The 19505-nt window shown below is 50.0% G+C and overlaps 1 protein-coding gene across 9 annotated transcripts in view; it reads left to right on the forward strand.

The window, feature by feature from the left end:
- PLEKHA6 (pleckstrin homology domain containing A6) overlaps positions 1 to 19505 on the forward strand; it is a 153245-nt gene that overhangs the window by 121229 nt on the left and 12511 nt on the right. For 7 of the 9 annotated variants that reach the window (XM_031014036.3, XM_055368977.2, XM_055368959.2 and 4 more), the window contains 12 exons: positions 135 to 221; positions 1346 to 1399; positions 5413 to 5493; positions 6410 to 6478; positions 7760 to 7840; positions 8054 to 8203; positions 9572 to 9667; positions 11303 to 11414; positions 12026 to 12165; positions 13771 to 13920; positions 15220 to 15349; positions 15553 to 15659. In XM_031014036.3, the coding sequence (XP_030869896.3) occupies positions 135 to 221; positions 1346 to 1399; positions 5413 to 5493; positions 6410 to 6478; positions 7760 to 7840; positions 8054 to 8203; positions 9572 to 9667; positions 11303 to 11414; positions 12026 to 12165; positions 13771 to 13920; positions 15220 to 15349; positions 15553 to 15659 (1257 nt within the window). The remainder of the gene's footprint in view (positions 1 to 134; positions 222 to 1345; positions 1400 to 5412; positions 5494 to 6409; positions 6479 to 7759; positions 7841 to 8053; positions 8204 to 9571; positions 9668 to 11302; positions 11415 to 12025; positions 12166 to 13770; positions 13921 to 15219; positions 15350 to 15552; positions 15660 to 19505) is intronic. The other 2 variants (XM_055368988.2, XM_055368998.2) reach the window with 1 other exon arrangement.

Raw genomic sequence — 19505 nt, forward strand, 5'->3', positions numbered from 1 at the left:
GGGGCTGCTGTCCATTTCAGTTTGGGATCTGCTCTGGGAACTGAACACAAATACCTCTAACCTCGAGCTTCAGCTGATGGGGAACTCTGTGTCCCAGACAGACCCCTCACCTCTGTGATCCCTTTCTCTTCCAGTATGATTACCTGGGAGACAGGCGGCCAGTCCCTGCAGGACTGTTCCCCTACAACTACCCACCATCCCCCACGGTCCACGATAAGATGGTACGTCCTTTCTCCCCTCCACCTGTCTCAGGGCCTCCAAGGCACCATGCTCCACTCAGGGTGGAGCTAAACTGGGGCGGACTCCAGGGACGCTCTGTGCCTAGTGCCTGGCCTGGCTGGTTTTTAGCAGCCTCTGGATACCTCCTCCCTCCCAGCCAGGACTCTAGCCCCAGTATCAAGTTTGGTGCCAATAACCCCTTCTCCTCTGTGACACAGGCCGTGGAGGAGGGATGAGATCTGGGAGCATGTAATATCCTGGTCCCTCTCCTCTCCAGCATGCAGGAGAAGGGGCCTAGGCAGGAAAAATCAGGCCAGAGCTCCTAACAAGAAACAAGGTCTTCTAAACTTTTTTCCCCTGAAGCATAGTTATTTCATGTTTGTCCTTTGTCTGGAATGCCACTTTTGGGGAGAGATACAAGCGATATGATTGAGGAAGAAAAAATTTTCCGAATTGCGTCTCCTCCTTTTTCTCTGCCTCTTTCTACTCGTGTCTCTCCCTGGAATTTGTTCTCCTGAGAACTTTTGCCACCACCTAGAGACCTAGATAAGACGCTCCACTTGGGAGGGTTGGGGAGGACCACTGGGACCAACAGGCAGAATCCTTTTCCAGAAAGCCTGTTGCTGACTCATTTCCATAACAGTACCAGGAGGCCAGAGTGGAGGAGGGCTGGGCAGGCTGGAGGCTAGGCGGCTGCTCCTTCCCCTCTCTGTCTGATTCTCACTCTGCCAGTGTCCACAGCATATAAGCTTTGCCCACAGCAAACACACGCACCCAGAAACAACCGATTTTTCCAGAAAACTCAGAAACAGCTGCTAACAAGTGCTGCCTAAATTGCTCTGATGACACTCACCTCTCCCATGGAGGCCTAGGCAGACCTAGGAGAGATGGCACTGGGGTCTGCGTGTGCCCCTCCTCTCGCTGGAGTGTCCAGTAGAGAACTACTTTGCCTGCCCACATCCTCAACCCCTCCCTTCCTGAGAACTCCTCAAGGGCAGAGGGAGAAGCCTCTCCTTGTCCTTGTCGCTAACTCTTAACTGCTTTGCTTCTTTTTTTATTGTTTTCTTTTGTGTGTTCCTGTTTGTTTGTGTTGCTGTTTGGCCTCTGGGCCTCGGGCTCCGGGTAGGATGAACTTTTAGATCTTCAGTTGCAAAGAAACCTAGAGTATTTGGATCAGCAGGTAGGCAGAGCTGGTGCCCCCCCTTATCATCCCACTGCCTTCCTGTCGCATCTCTCCACTCCTCCCCACCTCCTCATCTTCCAGCCATTTGACAACCTTTGTTGGTGCAAGCAGGACACAACAAAGTGGCTTATGTTTTGGTTTGCGCCTACACACCCCTTCTCTTCAAAGCCCTTTAGGACAGCTGGGAGTTTCCTGGGGAAAGAAGCATAATAAGTAGGCATATGAATAATTAATGCCACCTCTTATTTCTCCAGTGCTCAGCTCAGATGGAACTGCCCCCAGGGGGCAGGTGGGAATTTGCATTTTTTCTGGCGAGAGGAGGGAGTTGCAGAGTCGAGGGAGCTCTAGGCTGGGCCTAAAATGCTAGGGATTTAGTTCAGCCTGAATCTGGGAAATCATCTTATCATATTTTACAGGTTGTTGTTAAACTCCATAATTGGTAAACTGAGGCCTACAGACCCTCCCTAGGATGATTTTTAAAGTAATATTCACTCAGTGTATTCATTAGTTCCTCCAAAAGCACTTTTGCATAAACAGCTTGTGCATTCCTGAGAATTCAGTGCAAACAGAGGGAGTATTATCAACCCAGTTTTACAGGTGAGCAAGCTGAAGAGGCAGTGAATGTTCCATGAGCTGCAAGCAGTGGCTGCCTGGTCTCTGCTCCAGGGTTCTAACCCTTTCTTGTCTTTTAAGCTAAGGGAGCTGTGAGACTGAGTTTAGACAGGCTGGGGGTCAATATGCTGGGTATTTATATAAGCACATACTCTTAAGTTTAGATCTGTGCTACAAACCACGACCTAGAAGTACACAACACTGTCCTGTGGAGGCAGCCTGGAGGGGTGGAAATAATAATAATAATAACAACAGCTACAATAATTGGATGCCTCCTCCATGCCCCATACTATTCTAAGCATTTTTCAGATCTTAACTCATTTAATCTTCACTATAACCCTGTAAGATGGATGCTATTATTACCCCCATTTTACAGCTGAGGAAACTAAAGCACAGAGAGGTTGAATAACATGCCAAGAACACACAGCCAGTGAACAGCCGAGCTTGGACAGTGACTCCAAGCTTCTGACCCAGTTTACAGCTGAGGAAACATCTAATGTGTGACAAAGCTGCTGTCAAACCTCATTAGGATGAGTTCATGCTCTTAAAGTTACAGAAAAAAAAAAATTTTAAATGAGATGCTATAGCTGCAACTGTTGGTTCTTCTAGTCACAAGCCATGTGACCTATCTCACCGGGGCTTCATGTCGATGTCGCAATTCGATTTTGTAATAGGCCTCAGGCACTAGGAAGCACCAATGTCCACAGTTCAATAAACAGGGATGGCTCCTGGCCCTGGAGGCCGTGGCATTCCAGCTCCAGAAGCAGCTCATTGTGTCCACACCATGAGCATTCTGGGCCATGTGGGAACAGATCCCAGGATTCCAACTCTGAGCAGGGCCGGGAGGTCCAGGATCCTGCTGATGGGAAGCAAGATTCAAAGTGCCTTGCAGGGGTGAGGAGCAGGGCTCATGGCCCACCCACCTCCAGATTCCTGAGCAAGCTATCCTCCCTGTCACCCATGTGATTGGCTTTCTACTCCATCCACAATGCCCAGCTGTCCAAGCATTCAGTGCAGACAGCAGGGTCCCTTGCTGCGGGCTTTTGCCCTCACAGAGGGGCTGGTCCATTAGGCTAGGGGCTTCAGAACCAGGCCTCCAGAGGACTCCCTCATGGATAAAGGGTATTATTCCTTTTTGTTTGTTTGTTTGTTTTTGTTTTTTTGTTTTTTTTTGAGACAGGATCTCACTCTGTTGCCTAGGCTAGAGTACAGTGGCACAAACCTAGCTCACTGCAACCTCCACCTCCCAGGCTGAAGTGATCCTCCCACCTCAGCCTCCTGAGCAGCTAGGACTACAGACAGGTGTGCAGCCACCACACCTGGCTAATTAAAAAATTTTTTTTTGTAGAGATGGGTGTCCCACTGTGTTGGCCAGGCTGGTCTCAAACTCCCAGCCTCAAGTGATCCTCTCACCTCTGCCTCTCAAAGTGCTAGGGTTATAGGCATGAGCCACTGTAGCTGGCCAAGGGTAGTACTCTTTTTTTTTTTTGAGAAGGAGTCTCGCCCTTTCACCCAGGCTGGAGTGCAGTGGCGCGATCTCGGCTCACTGCAGGCTTCGCCCCCAGGGTTCACGCAGGTAGTACTCTTAAAAGGCAGTCTTGTATGATGAGAAGAGTCCAGGACATAGTCAGACACTGCTGCTCTAGTTCTAGCTCTGCCATTTACAAGGAAGTTTTTTTTTTTAATCTTGGAAATGTCACTTAGTTTCTCTGGGTCTTTGTTTTCTCAATCATAAAATGGGCATTGTAGAATCTGCCCTTTCCTTTCAACCTCACAGATGTATTGGGAGAATCAAGCAGGGGTGCATACGTGAGGCATCTTTGTCAGGCATCGCAAGGAGTGACAATCACCACTTGCTGCTGTTATTATTTTGTTTTTCCCAAACTCAAAAATATCAATGAGCACTCCTTACCGTGTGTGAGGCACTGGGTTAGGTGGTTTCTTACAAAATCTAACATTTTGAAGAGACAGAAGGTAGCACACAAGAATCCTCCTAGAGGTAAGACCCACCTGTGCTGAAAGATCCCCAAAGCCGCAGCACAGGCGGGAGCAGGCCAGGATGAGAACACTCCTGCTCGCTTCCTCTACTGCTCTGGATCTGCTTGTTGGGGAAGAAATGAGATACCTACAGGTTACTGTGCAGGGATGGCTCCCGGCCCTCAAGGCCCTTGCATTACAGGGCTAAAGAGGTAGAAAAATCGGTTCCTAGGAAAGCCTTTTGAAATGCTGCAGACCCTGCAAATGGGATGGTGGGTGCCCTTGCCCTGCCTACAACATGTAGAAGCAAGGCTGTATTTGGGCCACTGCCTAAAAGGCGTAAGAGGAAGAAAGGACAGTGTGGGTGCAACTGAGATTGGAGAGATGATGGAAAAATCACAGGGGATCCTCTGAACAGAAACCCCAGATAATCTTCCCTAATGTGGCTCTTTCCTCCCTTTCTCATTCACTTTCCCTTCCAGAAAGCTTTCCCTGCACAACCCCCTCTGTCTTCTGCTGCCTTCCCCTGTAGAACAATGGAATTAAAGGGACACAGCCAAAGACATTCCCTGATATCTTCACTTTTTGGTCCTTTCCCATTGGAATCAGTGGGGGAAATGATGGCATTTCTGGTTGATTGGTTGGCCTGCCCTTTCTCCCACCCCTCCTTTCCCTTCCTCTTCCTCCTCATCCCATCCCTTCTACCATTTCTCTCTTTTTAAATTGGCAAATAGTCTTTCCACCTCCATGTTCCTAAGGATTCTTGAAATAGAAAGAATGTGTTGGAAAGCCTGGTGTCCCTTTAATGTGGCTTGCTTGTTTTGGCCTCCTTGTTTGCTCCCTAGCGTCATCCGAGATCCTCATGGATGCTGCCAGCCCAGCTCTGGAAACCGTGTTTAGCACTTTCTGCACTAGAGCCGAGGGTGGGGAGGGGCAGGGGCAGGGAGAGGGGGCAGGCCTCTGTATCTGTGGCGGCCCATCCAAAGAGCAGGTCCTAGATTTTCATTTTTGGTTGTTTCACTTAGTTCAACTCTGGGGAGATCAGTCTTCCAACTGCCTCTATGGTCTTTGTCAAAAGTGGTGTGAGAAATGAGATCAGGGCAGGGAGATGACAACCGTGGCCAGTGCAGATGGGACAACAGCCAGGCACCCTGGGGAAGAGTCACCAGGCCCGGGCCTCTGCAGTGCCTCCAGCAAGGTCCCAGTGGCCTCCCGGCCCCTTCCGTGGCCTTTCTGCAAGGACAGCTTCAGTGCTGGTCCTGAAACAGAGGTCACTAGGGGTGAGCAAGGAATGAGGGCAAGCTCAGGGTGCTGGGGGAGCTGCCCTCCCCTGTTTCCTGGGAAACAAGCACAGGTGGGTGAAGGGGAGATACCTACATGTAGGTCGGAGTGTGAATAGTCCGTTCCTTCCTCTGCTGCAGATGAGTGAGAGCGAGACTCTCATCAGTATGGTGAACCGCATGGTGGAAAACTCCTCCCCCAGGTCCCAACTCTTCATGCAAGTAAGACCTCTGCCTGGCAGCATGGTCCCTGCCAATGCCATTTCAGCTGCTTGTGCATGGTCGAGTTGCCCATCTAGGATGAGGCTCACGCCACCCAACCCGCTCATCTGCCTGGAGACAGGCTTGGCCTGGTCTTCCTTCCTTAATTCCACTATGTCACCTCCATTCTTCACTTTCATGGGTAAACCCAAGGCCCATTTCCCAAACCATCAAAATAGCCAGCACCAACATCTCATGCCATGCTGGGGATCGCAACTCTGCTCTTGAATGTTCTGATTTCGATTTCATATTTGTAATATCTTGACAGACGTCACTGGGGTTAAAGGCATGAGGGGTGTAATGGAACCATCTAATGTCAAAGGTGTATAGAATGTGCTGTGGTCACCAGATGTGGCGTCCAGGCTAGGTAGCATTTACTGGACCCAGAGACGCTTCTGAATTCTTGCCAATTTTTGTTTAGACAAAAGCCCAGGTGTTCAGTCTACTAGGGCAATAGTTTTCAACTGTTCCCAGTGCTCATTCCGACCATTCCCCTATGTCTTAAGCCCACAGAGAGCCATGGAGTTCACTGATGTTCTCATGGTGGTTACCAACAAGCCATTGGGAGCTGCACACCCTGCAGTCGCTCTTAGCAGCAGACACTAGTGCTTGGGGGAGAGGAAATACAGAGCATGACTCAAGCAGAGTTCTGATCTCTCCAGAGTCAGCCTAGGACAACTGGGATGGGGTTAGGCCGGGCCATCCCAGGCTTCCAGCCAGGGGATGTGGAATGAGCTCAGGTCCCTGGAACAGAAGCTACCAGAGGTGATGGACCATGGTCTCTGGCAGGAGCACAGCGGGATTGTGATGTTAGCTTCCTATCCCTGCATACCCTCATCCTGCCCCTGCTGCAGTAACCGGCCTCATGTTCCTGCAGGTCCCTCCATACCCAGAAGTGTTCCGGGACAGCCTCCACACCTACAAGTTAAACGAGCAAGACACAGATGTAAGAGCAGCGCCCCCTGCTCCCTCCCTCCACTCCAGCCTCCTGCTGCTGTCCTCTGCGGGGGCTGTCTCTCCATCCATCTCTCTTCCTCTGCGGGGGCTGTCTCTCCATCTATCTCTCTCCTTCTGGTGGCTTTTCATACCTTTGATTCATGTCTTCTCTCACCACAACAAGATTCTGCCTACCTCCTCCTCATCCCCCTTCTTTTCTGATCTACCACCCACTCACCCTTCCCTCCCATGCTGGCTGTATCCGTTTCTCCACTGAGCGCTGGGCCGTTTTGCCTACGGCAGTGAGATCTTCTTGTAACATGAATGCAGACTTTGTTGGGAGATAGATCAGTCGGTCTATTCTGTGCCCAGCATGGCATTAGTCCCTACAGGTAACTAGAAAGGAGAATACGGCTATGCCCCTGCCTTCAGGGAGCTTCAGGGTAAGTGGGAAGTGCCAGGTAGCAGCAGGAGGTGGCAACACGGTATTCATGTAGTGAAGGGGAGCCATAATAGGTTCTGCCAGGTGCAGGGAAGTGAGGCCGTGTGGGCTGAAGGTCAGGGACAAAACAAGCAGCATGTGAGTTAGGCCTTGAAGTTAAAAGGCCCAGAGGGTAAAATCTGACTCAGTGGAAAGGAGCAAAGCAGGTATTTGAGGAATGGCATGAATAAAGGTGCGGACTAGGAAAGCATGAGCCCTCTTTCTGGCCTCACCTGTCTGCTCCCCATCACCACTGGCCCTGCTTGGGTAGTGGATCTGCCCAGTGAGACTGGGAGAGGATCCTTCCTGACAGGACTAGACCTCAGAGGGAGGATCAGCCATCCTGAGACTCTGAAGGGAGGAGGGAAGAACAGGATCTTGAGAGAGAAGGGAGAAGGTTCTGTGGGATTGAGGGACAGTTTCTATTGCTCACTGCTTTTCTAAGACTGCTTGTTCTGACACCCGGCCCACCTCTTCAGTCCAGCCTAGGAGGTGAGGTCATATCATCTCCTCAGTCCTTTGTGAATTGCAACCCTTGGAAGGATGGGGGTGCCAGAGTTTAACACTTGGCTCTCAGCCCTCTTAACCCAACTCACTTCCTCAGAGAGTAAGCATACCTCACCTCCCAAGATGAAGACCCATCTTCTTGTTCTCAGGAGCCACCAAGGGCAAGGTGAAGGCCCAGGGTTCCTCAGCAGGAGAAAGGAGAGGGGTATCCAGGGGCCAGGCCTATAACTCCCAGGTCCCCATCAAACTATGTCCTTCATCCCCTTCTTTCTCCCTCTCCTTCCCCACTCTCTGGATCCCTAGAAGCTGCTGGGAAAATTGTGTGAGCAGAACAAGGTGGTGAGGGAGCAGGACCGGCTGGTGCAGCAGCTCCGAGCTGAGAAGGTGAGAAGCTGGGGGTGGCTTTAAGCTGGGGCAGATGGGCGAGGCTGGCTTGGAGAAGGTTGTGGGCTGCTGTCTCCAACCTGACTAAGATGACAAAGCAAGGACAGCCTCCACTCAGCTGCCTGTTGAACCTCTAAGGGCTCAGGCCTCTGCTGTTCAATCCCAGAGAGGAGCTGTCAGGGCTGCTCATGTCATTCCCCTGCCTTTCTTCAGGAGAGCCTGGAAAGTGCCTTGATGGGGACCCACCAGGAGCTGGAGATGTTTGGAAGCCAGCCCGCCTACCCAGAAAAGCTGCGACACAAAAAGGATTCACTGCAGAACCAGCTCATCAACATCCGCGTGGAGCTGTCTCAGGCGACCACGGTAACCCAGGGAGCGGGGTTCGTGCACCCCACCTCATCAGCACTAGGCAGCAGGGCCACCACCTCCCAGCTTGTGCTGTCCTAGTCCAGTTTTCCTCAGAGGACGAGAGCTGAGTACTCCCGTGCAGAGGGGCATAAACAAAGACCTCAATATTGCCCTGCAAATAAATAGCAAGTCAGCCAGTTTGCTCATTCCAGTCTCCACCGAGGAAATGAGCTTATTTCCCACAAACTATACCTGTACCTGGATTTCTTTGGGACAGCATGAAGTTGTGAGTTACTTATTTCCTTGGCTGTGCTAACACCTCTGCTGCCCACTTCTGTCTTCTCCCTCGGAGAAGCAAAGCACTGGCAAAAAGGCTGCTGCCAGCTGGCCTCAGTGGCTCACGCCTATAATCCCAGCACTTTGGGAGGCCAAGGCAGGTGGATCACCTGAGGTTGGGAGTTTGAGACCAGCCTGACCTACATGGAGAAACCCTGTCTCTACTAAAAATACAAAATCAGCCGGTTGTGGTGGCACATGCCTGTAGTCCCAGATACTCAGGAGGCTGAGGCAGGAGAATTGCTTGAACCCACGAGGCGGAGGTTGCCGTGAGCTGAGATCGCACCATTGCACTCCAGCCTGGGCAACAAGAGTGAAACTCCATCTCAAAAAAAAAAAAAAAAAAAAAAAGCTGCTGCCCTGGTCACTACTTCCCAGCAGGTAAGGGCAGACCTTCCGACACAGACTGCTTGGAGAATGGCTCCAAGAAGCAGCAGAAAAAGCCCCGTGAAAGTGTGGCTCGGAAAGGAGGAAGCTCTCTAACCTCCGGATAATAAATATCCTCCTTCAGGCTCTTTTCTCTTTGACCTCCACTTAAAATTTTTTTTTTTTTAAGGACAGGGTCTCACTGTGTCACCCAGGCTGGAGTGCAGTAGCACAAACACAGCTCACTGCAATCTCGACCTCCAGGGCTCAAGTGATCCTCCTGCCTCAGCCCCCAAGTCGCCAGGACTACAGGGGTGCGCCACCATGCCCAGCTAACTTTTGTAATTTGTAGAGATGGGGTCTTGTCATTTTCCCCAGGCTATGCCCTCTACTTTTTATCCGCTGATCTGGGGAGAATAGGAGGGTATGGAAGTGATGTCAACCCTCTCCACTTTCTCTTTATTTCAGTTGGTGGTGGGATGGGCTGTTACATCTCTTGTAAGGCTCGTGTTTGGCTGTCACCAGAATGTCTCAGCCTGGTGCCCCTCTCCTTCGGTCCCTCCATGCCCTCTTCCCCAGATCTTCGTGCCTCTGGTACCCTGGCCCCAGGGTCCATTGCAGGATAAGGAGGAATGCCTTGGTGATGGCGGCTTTCTCAGTGAACACCTCTTTCCCCCGTAGGCCCTGACGAACAGCACCATAGAGTATGAGCACCTCGAGTCTGAGGTCTCTGCCCTGCACGATGACCTCTGGGAGCAGCTCAATTTGGACACCCAGGTGAAGAAGGGCCCCTGAGCTGGCGGGGATTGGGATGTGACTAAAGATGAGGAGTTGGCCTCGAGACAAAAGCAAAGGTTCCGGCCATTGATAACAGACTCTAAGTTTCAGGATGAAGATAATGGGACACTTTAGGTTCATCTCACAGGGGAAGGAGTTAAAGCTGAAGCTTGGGAGACTTCAGTTAGACACAGGTGTTTTATGACTGAAAGGATTTTTTTCCTCTTGGGATGAGGTCTTGCTCTGTTGCCCAGGTTGGAGTGCAGTGGCGCAGTCACAGCTCACTGCAGCCTTGACTGCCCCGGGCTCAAGCAATCCTCCCACCTCAGCCTCCTGAGTAGCTGGGACCACAGTCATGAACCACCATGCCCGGCTAGTTTTTGTATTTTTTGTAGAGACAGGGTCTCCCTATGTTGGCCGGGCTGGTCTCTAACTCCTGAGCTCAAGTGATCCTCCTGCCTCAGACTCCCAAACTGCTGGGATTACAGGCATGAGCCACTGTGCCCAGCAGGATTTAAAAACAGACGTGTAAATATAAATAACTCAGGCATTAGAACAGTGGGCGCTGCGGGAGCAATCTGCTCAGGAATTTTTAGATAGGAGAGAGGCTTTTCTTCCTGGGGTGGGTTAGAAACAGTCTGCCTGGAGGCAGGAGGATTGACATGATGATCTTGGGGAGTTCTTGTTCTTTTCTTCCCTCTGCCTTTTCTTCACCCAGGCCCTGCCTCTTCTCTAGCTAGTTTGCAAGCCCTGTCTCTCTGATGCAGTTAACACCCTGGTTTCCCCCATTTTCTTCTGTTTCCCTCCTGGTAATGCCACTCACCACCCCTACCTTGCAGCTGGTTAGGTAGGGTGAAGACCCACCTGGTCCAGAAGACCCAAATACCACCATGTCCCGTGGCCAAGCCTCACTTGAAACACAGACATTTTAGGAGGGGAGATAGGGTTGTGGTCAAGGGCGCTAACTTCGGGTCCAAATAGACCCATATTGAGATGATGGTCATGCTGCTTACTAAATAGATGGCCTTGGGTGTAAGTCTCTTCATCTCTGAAGAGGGGATAGCTGCTGCCCTTATCTCCTAGAGTCATGCAGCCAAAATGAGTTAGCACTGTATATGCAAATTGCTTAGCATAGTGCCTGGTGCTGAGGGATGCTAAATAAATGGGAGGTCTTACCTTTTAGACTGTCAACTGTAATCGAATTCATGACTCTTCAGGCGTACGCTGGGAGTGGGTATTGGAAAAGGGCTGTTTGGATGTGAAGAAAAGCAGTAAAATGGAAGCTCTTGCCCCATGAAAAACAGGATACCATAAAGTGTTCACTTAGATGGGCATTCACTCGAAAACCACCCATGTTTCCCCTGGGGGAACTCGGAAGGGTGCGTCCTCAGTCTTGGTTCAGAAACTCGGGCAATTCTGAGGTGCCATCTCCTAGAGGCTGAAGAGCAGAGGCAGCCCATGGGAAAGATGACTGCTGGAGGGGCATGTGTGTGTGTGTGTGTGTGTGTGTGTGTACACAGGGTGCCTGCCTCCTGCTGGCCCAAAGGGATGTGGGTTCCAAGGGGTCTGGGCTGAGAGAAAGGTCTGGACACTCCTCATGGCCATTTCCTTTGACTCACTGTGTGGCTGCTTCAGAATGAGGTGCTGAACCGGCAAATCCAAAAGGAGATCTGGAGGATCCAGGACGTGATGGAGGGGCTGAGGAAGAACAACCCCTCCCGGGGCACGGACACCGCCAAGCACAGAGGTGGGTGCCTCCTGTGCCAGCCTCCTAGGCTGCCTGCCTCACCAGGAGTGCTCCAGTATTTCTGGCCTCCATCCCACTCCTGCCAGCTCACACTGTGTTCAGAGCCAGGCAGGGCCTTCTTGGGACACCAGAATCTTCCCCTGGGTTCTAGGGTGGTAGGTAGGGGTCCCTTACCCCCTGCAGAATAGACCAAATAAACAACTCAGAGACACTGTTGACCCTGACACTCTAAAGTCCTCCCCAGAAAAGGTCAAAAGCACCTAAGCCTCCCCAGCCCCCAAGCACATGGGCCCACTCGTGACATGTGACCCCTACCTTAGAGTTTTCCTTGAGCCCTGGGACCTCAGACTGGCTTTCCTTGACACCTCAGGGACAACAGTATCATTTCCATCTACCATCCTCCCCACCCAGCACACCTCTCAACAGCCAGCCTGTGGCCGCAGAACCTGTAATGAGTCCCTTTGGCAGGCCCAGGTAGCCCTGAGACACTAAATCTGCCCTCCCACATCCCTGGATCTGGCTTCTCCCTGCCACCTCCACTCACAGTGCCCATCTACCCACCAGGCCGCACCCCTCCTCCATTGCTCACCCATCCCCTTGTTTCCCCCAAGGAGGACTTGGCCCCTCAGCCACCTACAGCTCCAACAGCCCGGCCAGCCCCCTCAGCTCTGCCAGCCTCACCAGCCCCCTGAGCCCCTTTTCACTGGTGTCGGGCTCTCAGGGGTCCCCCACCAAGCCTGGCTCCAATGAGGTAAGTTGAGAAATGGAATAGAAGGTAGGTGGGGGAGGGAGGACCAGATCCTCGTTTGTCTGAAACTATACAACTTCTGTGCCCCTCTCTTCCTCACAGGCCTCCAGCCCTAGTGCTGGAGCTCTTTGTTTAAGGAGGTCATTCTCACACCCCATTTTGTGAACTTCTCTCCAGGTTTCCCCTTTACCTGTTCTCATCTCCATCTGTCATCTTTAGCTCCCTTGCAGTGAAGCCTGTTCCTGGGCACCAGGATGGATAGCAGACAGCATGCATTTCACAAGAATTTAAATCTAGGATGATACCAGGATAGCAACAGGGTTAAGGGTCAGTGTGGGGAGCAGTTTCCTAGTCAGTCAATCAGCAAGTGTTTTCTGGGGCTCGACTGTGGGCATGGGGTACCATGAGGCCCTCTTAGAAAGATACACACGTGGCCGGGTGCGTAATCGTGTAATCCCAGCATTTTGGGAGGCCAAGGCGGGTGGATCACTAGGTCAGCATATAGAGACTGTCCTGGCCAACATGGTGAAACCCTATCTTTACTAAAAAAAAAAAAAAAAAAAAATACAAAAATTAGCTGAGCGTGGTGGTGTGCACCTGTAGTCCCAGCTACTCAGGAGGCTGAGGCAGGAGAATTGCTTGAACCCAGGAGGTGGAGGTTTCAGTGAACCAAGATCGCACCACTGTACTTCAGCCTGGTGACAGAGTGAGACTCCATCTCAAAAAATAATAATAAAAAATAAAAGAAAGAGGCTGGGCGTGGTGGCTCACGCCTGTAATCCCAGCACTTTGGGCGGCCGAGGTGGGTGGATCACGAGGTCAGGAGATCAAGACCATCCTGGCTAACACGGTGAAACCCCGTCTCTACTAAAAATTACAAAAAATTAGCCGGGCGTGGTGGCTGGTGCCTGTAGTCCCAGCTACTCTGGAGGCTGAGCCAGGAGAATGGCGTGAACCCAGGAGGCGGAGCTTGCAGTGAGCCGAGATTGCGCCACTGCACTTCAGCCTGGGCGACAGAGCCAGACTCCGTCTCAAAAAAATAATAATAATAAAAGAAAAAAGAAAAATAAAATAAAGATACACACATGTGCTCAAAGGCTTCACTCGGGGAGCCCAGCATCCTATGGACCAAGACCAATTCATAGGAACACGACGGCATATGTCTCAACATTAAGCCACATCGTTCAGACTATAAACGCCCTGATGTTCCAACAGACATTGGGGCCTAAACCAGGCCACAGAGCAGCAAGACGGGGAGAGGAACAAGGGAAAGGCATTCTAGGCAGGAGAGTGGGTGGAAGCAAAAGGGTGGGAGAGGAGCTGCCTGGCATGGGGGCGAGGCAATGAGAAAGCTTTGGGGAAAACTTGGGGAGCAGTGGGGAGTGGTGGACAGGTAGAGGCTGGGTCAAGGAAGGCCTTGAAGGTCAGGCAGAGAGTTAGCTTCAGAGCTGGCACTCTCTTCAGGCCACGGGTGGGAGTGCAGTGGTCCCAGGGGCCCACCCAGGTCTCCAGCAATGTTGTTGTCTGCCTCCTGCTAACGCTCTTTTCTCCTGCTCTCACAGTGGCTGCTCTTGTTCCTCCTAATGCTCTGGCTTCTGTCTGCCTCAGGAACCTGGCCCGCCTCGGCCTCCCCTCCCCAAAGCCTACGTCCCCCTGGAGTCTCCTCCAGCCGTCCCTCCACTCCCTAGCGAGAGCCGCTTCTGGCCCTACCCCAGCTCCCCTTCCTGGCACCGCAGTGGCGAGACAGCCAGGGGGCAGGTACCCATCACCCTTGGGTCCTGGAGGGTGGGGCAGGGGACAATGGGCAAAGGGCCAGGCCAGGGGGCAAGGCAGGGCCCTGGAGTCATTTTCCCCATTAATTTTCCCAAAGTTCGGTTTCTACGGCACCCCTGCCCAGCTGGACTCTGGGATAAGAAAAGGATCGTTGAAGCCATCATACAGGCCATCTTTCTGTGCTTTTTTGCTTTCTGTAGGTGATGGGGACATGAGTTACTGCTCCAACCCCAGGCTCATGGGCAGCCAGTGTTTGTGGGTGCTGGTATTAAGCCCCACTCCCTACCAACATGACCAGCCAATGGGGACTGAGTGATACCCTCAGCAGTGCCATTCCGATCCCTTCGTGTGCCCATCCCAGGCCCCACTCCACCCATGCTGTCTCTCTGCCTCCACTTTGTGTTGTATCCTCGTTGGGTTTCATAAGTCCCTGGAGTATAAGGATACAGGCCCTTTTCTCTCCTGTTCTGGCTCATTCTCTCACCTGCATCCCTAGCCAAGATCCAGGAGATATGCAGTTAGGTTTGGAACAGGTTGTGTGGTGAGTAGAAAGAGTCCTGTGCCTAAAATTGGAAAACGCATATGCTCATCTAGGTTCAGCTATGTATAATTTGCATAACCCTTGAGGGTTTGCCTGGTGAGATGGGCAGAGCAGGTAATGTTACCCGTATGTGACAGGTGAAGAAAGGGGACCTCTGTTCTCTAGTTGGGCTAGAACTGGAGCTGCTGACCTTTAGCCTGGTCTTCTTTTTGTATTCTTCTCACTGAGGCTTAGATTCTTCAACTGTACCATGGGAGCAGTGGCTCAGATGATGGCTGAGGTCTCTTCTAGTCTCATGTTTTTGTGAGCCCACACACTAAGTGCCCTTTTCATTTCCCTAGAATCCTGGTACCAAGGCCTGCCTGGTTCTGTTTGCTCATGTCTTGGGTAGGATTCCCTACAGGATCCTCAGAGAACCCCCACCGGCCATTCCTTGACTCTGGCTCACAGCAAGTCTGTGGTTCTTAGTGCCAGCCAAGACAAATGGTCAGGTTGAGGGGCCTCCTAGGGGCCATGAGCTCTCATTCCTCAAGATGGCCCATCATTGACCAGTCTTAAAGTGCACGAATGGGAGGCTCCAGTGCATCCCTGTCCGCCTCCCAGGTGGCACACATAGAATTTCCTTGTTCCCTGTATCTGCAAGGGTTTGAACTTCAACCATTAAAAAACAAAGAAACATCACTGGGGGCCAAGTTCCTGACAGCCATACTAACATCAACCATCTTCTCACCCTTTCTCCCCAGCCCAAGGCAAACTATGAACAAAGCAAGAAAGACCCCCACCAGACATTGCCCCTGGACACCCACAGAGACATCAGCCTTGTGCCCACCAGGCAAGAGGTAGAGGCAGAGAAGCAGGCAGCTCTCAACAAAGGTACTTTCTGTCCCATCTTCCCCTAGAAGTAAGGCAAGGATGCTCAGGGAGGAGCCCTGTGTGCTCATTCACACCCAAAACCCGGTGCCACACCCTGGGCTTTTTAATCTCGGTGGAGAGTGGGGCTGAGCTTGTCTCTGAGAAGGAGGCTTCTTGCCTTCCTGCTCTCCATGAGGCCCACTGGCTACTCTGTCTTTCTGCAGTTGGCGTTGTGCCCCCTCGGACAAAATCGCCCACTGATGATGAGGTGACCCCATCAGCAGTGGTAAGAAGGAATGCCAGTGGGCTCACCAATGGACTCTCCTCCCAGGTGGGTACCTCTGCGAGCTCATGCAGGCCTGAGCTGGGCTGCGAGCCCAGGGGCCTGTGTGTGTACCTACTCATCTCCCTCTGCTGTTCAAGAAACTCAGGGCTGGAGAGGAAGGTGGAACACGTGAGAGGAGGGGCAGGAGCCCCACTGGAGGAGGAGCTCTCCTGCAGGGAGATGTGTCAGGGGATGAGGAAGCTATGCTGCATTAGTCAGGGTTCTCTAGAGGGACAGAACTAATAAGATATATAATATATATGTATAAAGGGGAGTTTAGTAAGTATTAACTTACATGCTGACAAGGTCCCACAATAGGCTGTCTACAAGCTGAGGAGCAAGAAGAGCCAGTCTGAGTTCCAAAACTGAAGAGCTTGGAGTCCGATGTTTGAGGGCAGGAAGCATCCAGCACGGGAGAAAATTGTAGGCTGGGAGGCTAGGCCAGTCTCTCCTTTTCATGTTTTTCTGCCTGCTTTATATTCACTGGCAGCTGATTAGATTGTGCCCACCAGATTAAGGGTGGATCTGCCTTCCCCATTCCACTGACTGAAATGCTAATCTGTTTTGGCAACACCTTCACAGACACACCCAGGATCAATACTTTGTATCCTTCAATCCAGTCAAGTTGATGCTCAGTATTAACCATCACATATGCATAAAAAATATAAAAGAATATTTTACAAAATTATCATAATGTGCGTTGATGAAATACAAAGTAGGGAAAGCAGCAAAAGTCAGTGTTCAGAGTCAAATGTGCTGATCCAAGGCAGTGTGAATTTCCTAGGGCTGCCAGGAGTTAACAAATTACCACAAACCAGGAGGCTTAAAACAATAGAAACTTATTCTGTCACAGTTGTGGAGGCTAGAATTCCAAAATCAAGGTGCCAGCAGGGTTGGTTCCTTTGGAGACACTGAGACACAATCTGTTTCATGCCTTTCTCCTGGCTTATGGTGGTTCCTGGTAACTCTTGGCATTCCTTGGGTTGTAGATGCATCAGCCAAATCTCTGCCTCCATCTTCACATCACCTCATTTTCTGTGTGTCTTCTTTCCTGCCCCATGTAAGGATACCCATCATTTAATTTAGGGCCCATCCTCATCCAGGATTATCTCATCTTGAGATTCTTAATTACATCTGCAGAGACCTATTTCCAGATAAGTTTACAGTCACAGGTATTGGGGGCTAGGACTTGGACATCTCTTTTGGGGGGTACTATTCAACAACTTCAGTCCACCCTGTGATACCCAAATTTCATGCCCATTTCACTTGCAAAGTACATTCACCTAACACCAACATTCCCAAAAGTCTCAGCCCATGACTGTATCTTAAGTCTAAAATGTCACTGAAATATCATCAGCTCAAAAGTCCCAAATCTCATCATCTAAATCGTCTCCATCTGGTATGCATGAAACTCTAGGTATGATCCATTTTGGGGCAAAATCTCTCCATTTTTAAACTAGAAAGCAAATTAATTGGCCAGGTGCAGTGGTTCACGCCTGTAGTCCCAGCACTTTGGGAGGTCAAAGCAGGAGGATCACTTGAGCCCAGGAATTTGAGACCAGTCCGGACAACGTAGTGAGACCCTACCTCTACAAAAAAAATTAAAAATTAGCCAGATGGGCTGGGTGCGGTGGCTCATGCCTGTAATCCCAACACTTTGGGAGGCTGAGGCTGGTGGATCATGGTGAAACCATGTCTCTACAAAAGCACAAAAGTTAGCTGGGCATGGTGGCACATCCCTGTAATCTTAGCTACTCAGGAGGCTGAGGCAGGAGAATCACTTGAACCTGGGAGGCAGAGGTGGCAGTCAGCTGAGATCACACCCCTGTGTTCCAGCCTGGGTGACAGAGTGAGACTCCATCTCAAAAAAAAAAAAAAAAAAAAAAAAAAAAAATTAGCCAGGTGTGGTGGTGCATACCTATAGTCCTAGCCTCCTCCAGGAGGCTTAGGCTGGAAGATTGTCTGAGCCCTGGAGGTGGAGGCTGCAGTGAACTGTGGTCATGCCACTGCACTTTAGCCTGGACAACAGAGCTAGACAAAAAAAAAAAAAAAAGAAAAGAAAAAAGAAAAAGAAAGAAAGAATAAATTAATCTGCTTTCAAAATACAATGGTGGAGGACAAGCATAAGTAAGTCATTCCTGGCCAGGGGTGGTGGCTTACACCTATAATCCCAGCACTTTGGGAGGCTGAGGCAGGAGGACAATTTGAGCCCAGAAGTTTGAGACCAGCCTGGGCAACATAGTGAGACCCTATCTCTATTTAAAAAATAAATTAAAAAAATAAAAATTTTAAAAAGTAAGTCATTCCTGTCCCAACAAGGAGAAATTGGAAGGAACAAAGGGGTCACCATTCCAAGCAAGCTTGAAATCCAGCAGGGAAAATTCCATTAGGTTTCAAGGCCTGAGAATAATCCTCTGTGGCTCACTCCCCTGCCCGCTGGGTCCACAGCCCCTGCCTCTAGGCCTGCCTCTTTGGACCCTGCCTCTGCATCCACGGCTTTGCTCTGAGTCATTCTTGCTTTTCCTTGAAGGTTAGCATGTGTTTGTAGTTAAGTAGCTGTATTAGCCTATTTCCTGCCTGTAGAATCCCAGAGGTCCCATAGTTATTTTCATTTTCCATTTCATCTTATCTCTGTTCTTTCTGTACAAGCTAGCAGTGTTTCTGTATGTATAACAGTCTCAAAAACTTTGTAGACCCCCTTTGTATTTCAAGGGTATCCATTCTAGATAACTCCATCTCTATTTCTGGCTTCTTCTGGGATGGTCAGTTGGGTTCATGAGACATACCTAATCTCTTTAGCAAAATGTTGTCCAGCTACATCCTTGACCCTCTCTCTAGGGCACACTTTTCCTACAATGAGTTTCTTAACTTAAGCATCCTTTGTGAACTAGGTAGGCTGAGAACCTCCCAAATAAAAAAGTGCTGATTTCTCTTGGCTTAACGGTTCTTTTCTCAATTTATCTTCTCTATCATTTTCCTGTAAGTACAAAGAGAAACCAGGCCACACCTTCAACACTTTGCTTGGAAATCTCCTCAGCTAAATATCTAAGTTCATCACAGCCTTCAAGTTCTGTTTTCACTCAACAGTAGAAAACAATATATCCACACTTCTGCCACTTTATAATAAAGATGGCCTTTCTTCCCTTTCTAATAACACATTTCTCATTTCCTTCTGAGACCTTACCAGAAGCATCTTTAACATTCATATTTCTACCAGCATTCCATTCATGATATATATACAATGGGCCCTCCATATCTCCGGGTTCCACATCCATGGATTCAGCCACCACAGATCACAAATATTCAGGGGAAAAATACTAAAAAACAAAACAACAGTAAAAATAAAATAATAAAAAGCAATACAGGCCAGGCATGGTGGCTCACACCTATAATCCCAGCACTTTGGGACAAGAGGATTACTGGAAGCTAAGGGTTCAAAAACAGCTTGAGCAACAAAGCAAGACCTCATCTCTACAAATAATAATAATTAAAAAATTTGCCAGGTGCAGTGGCATGTGTCTGTAGTCCCAGCTACTTGGAAGGCTGATGCAGGAAGATTGCTTGAACCTAGGAGTTCAAGGCTGTGGTGAGCCATGATTGCACCACTGCACTCCAGCTGGAGTGACAGAGCAAGACCCCATCTCAGAAAAAAAAAAAAAAAAAAGAAAAAAGAAAAAAAAATCCAACAATACAGGATAACAACTGTTTACATAGCATTTACATTGTATTAGGTATTATAAGTAATCTAAAGGTGATTTAAAGTATACTGGAGGATATGTGTAGGTAATATGCACATCTTTGCCATTTTATAGCAGGGATTTGAGCATTCATGAATTTTGGTATCCATCAGGA

The sequence above is a fragment of the Gorilla gorilla genome, chromosome 1 (assembly GCF_029281585.2).
Source record: "Gorilla gorilla gorilla isolate KB3781 chromosome 1, NHGRI_mGorGor1-v2.1_pri, whole genome shotgun sequence".
Classification (NCBI taxonomy): domain Eukaryota; kingdom Metazoa; phylum Chordata; class Mammalia; order Primates; family Hominidae; genus Gorilla; species Gorilla gorilla.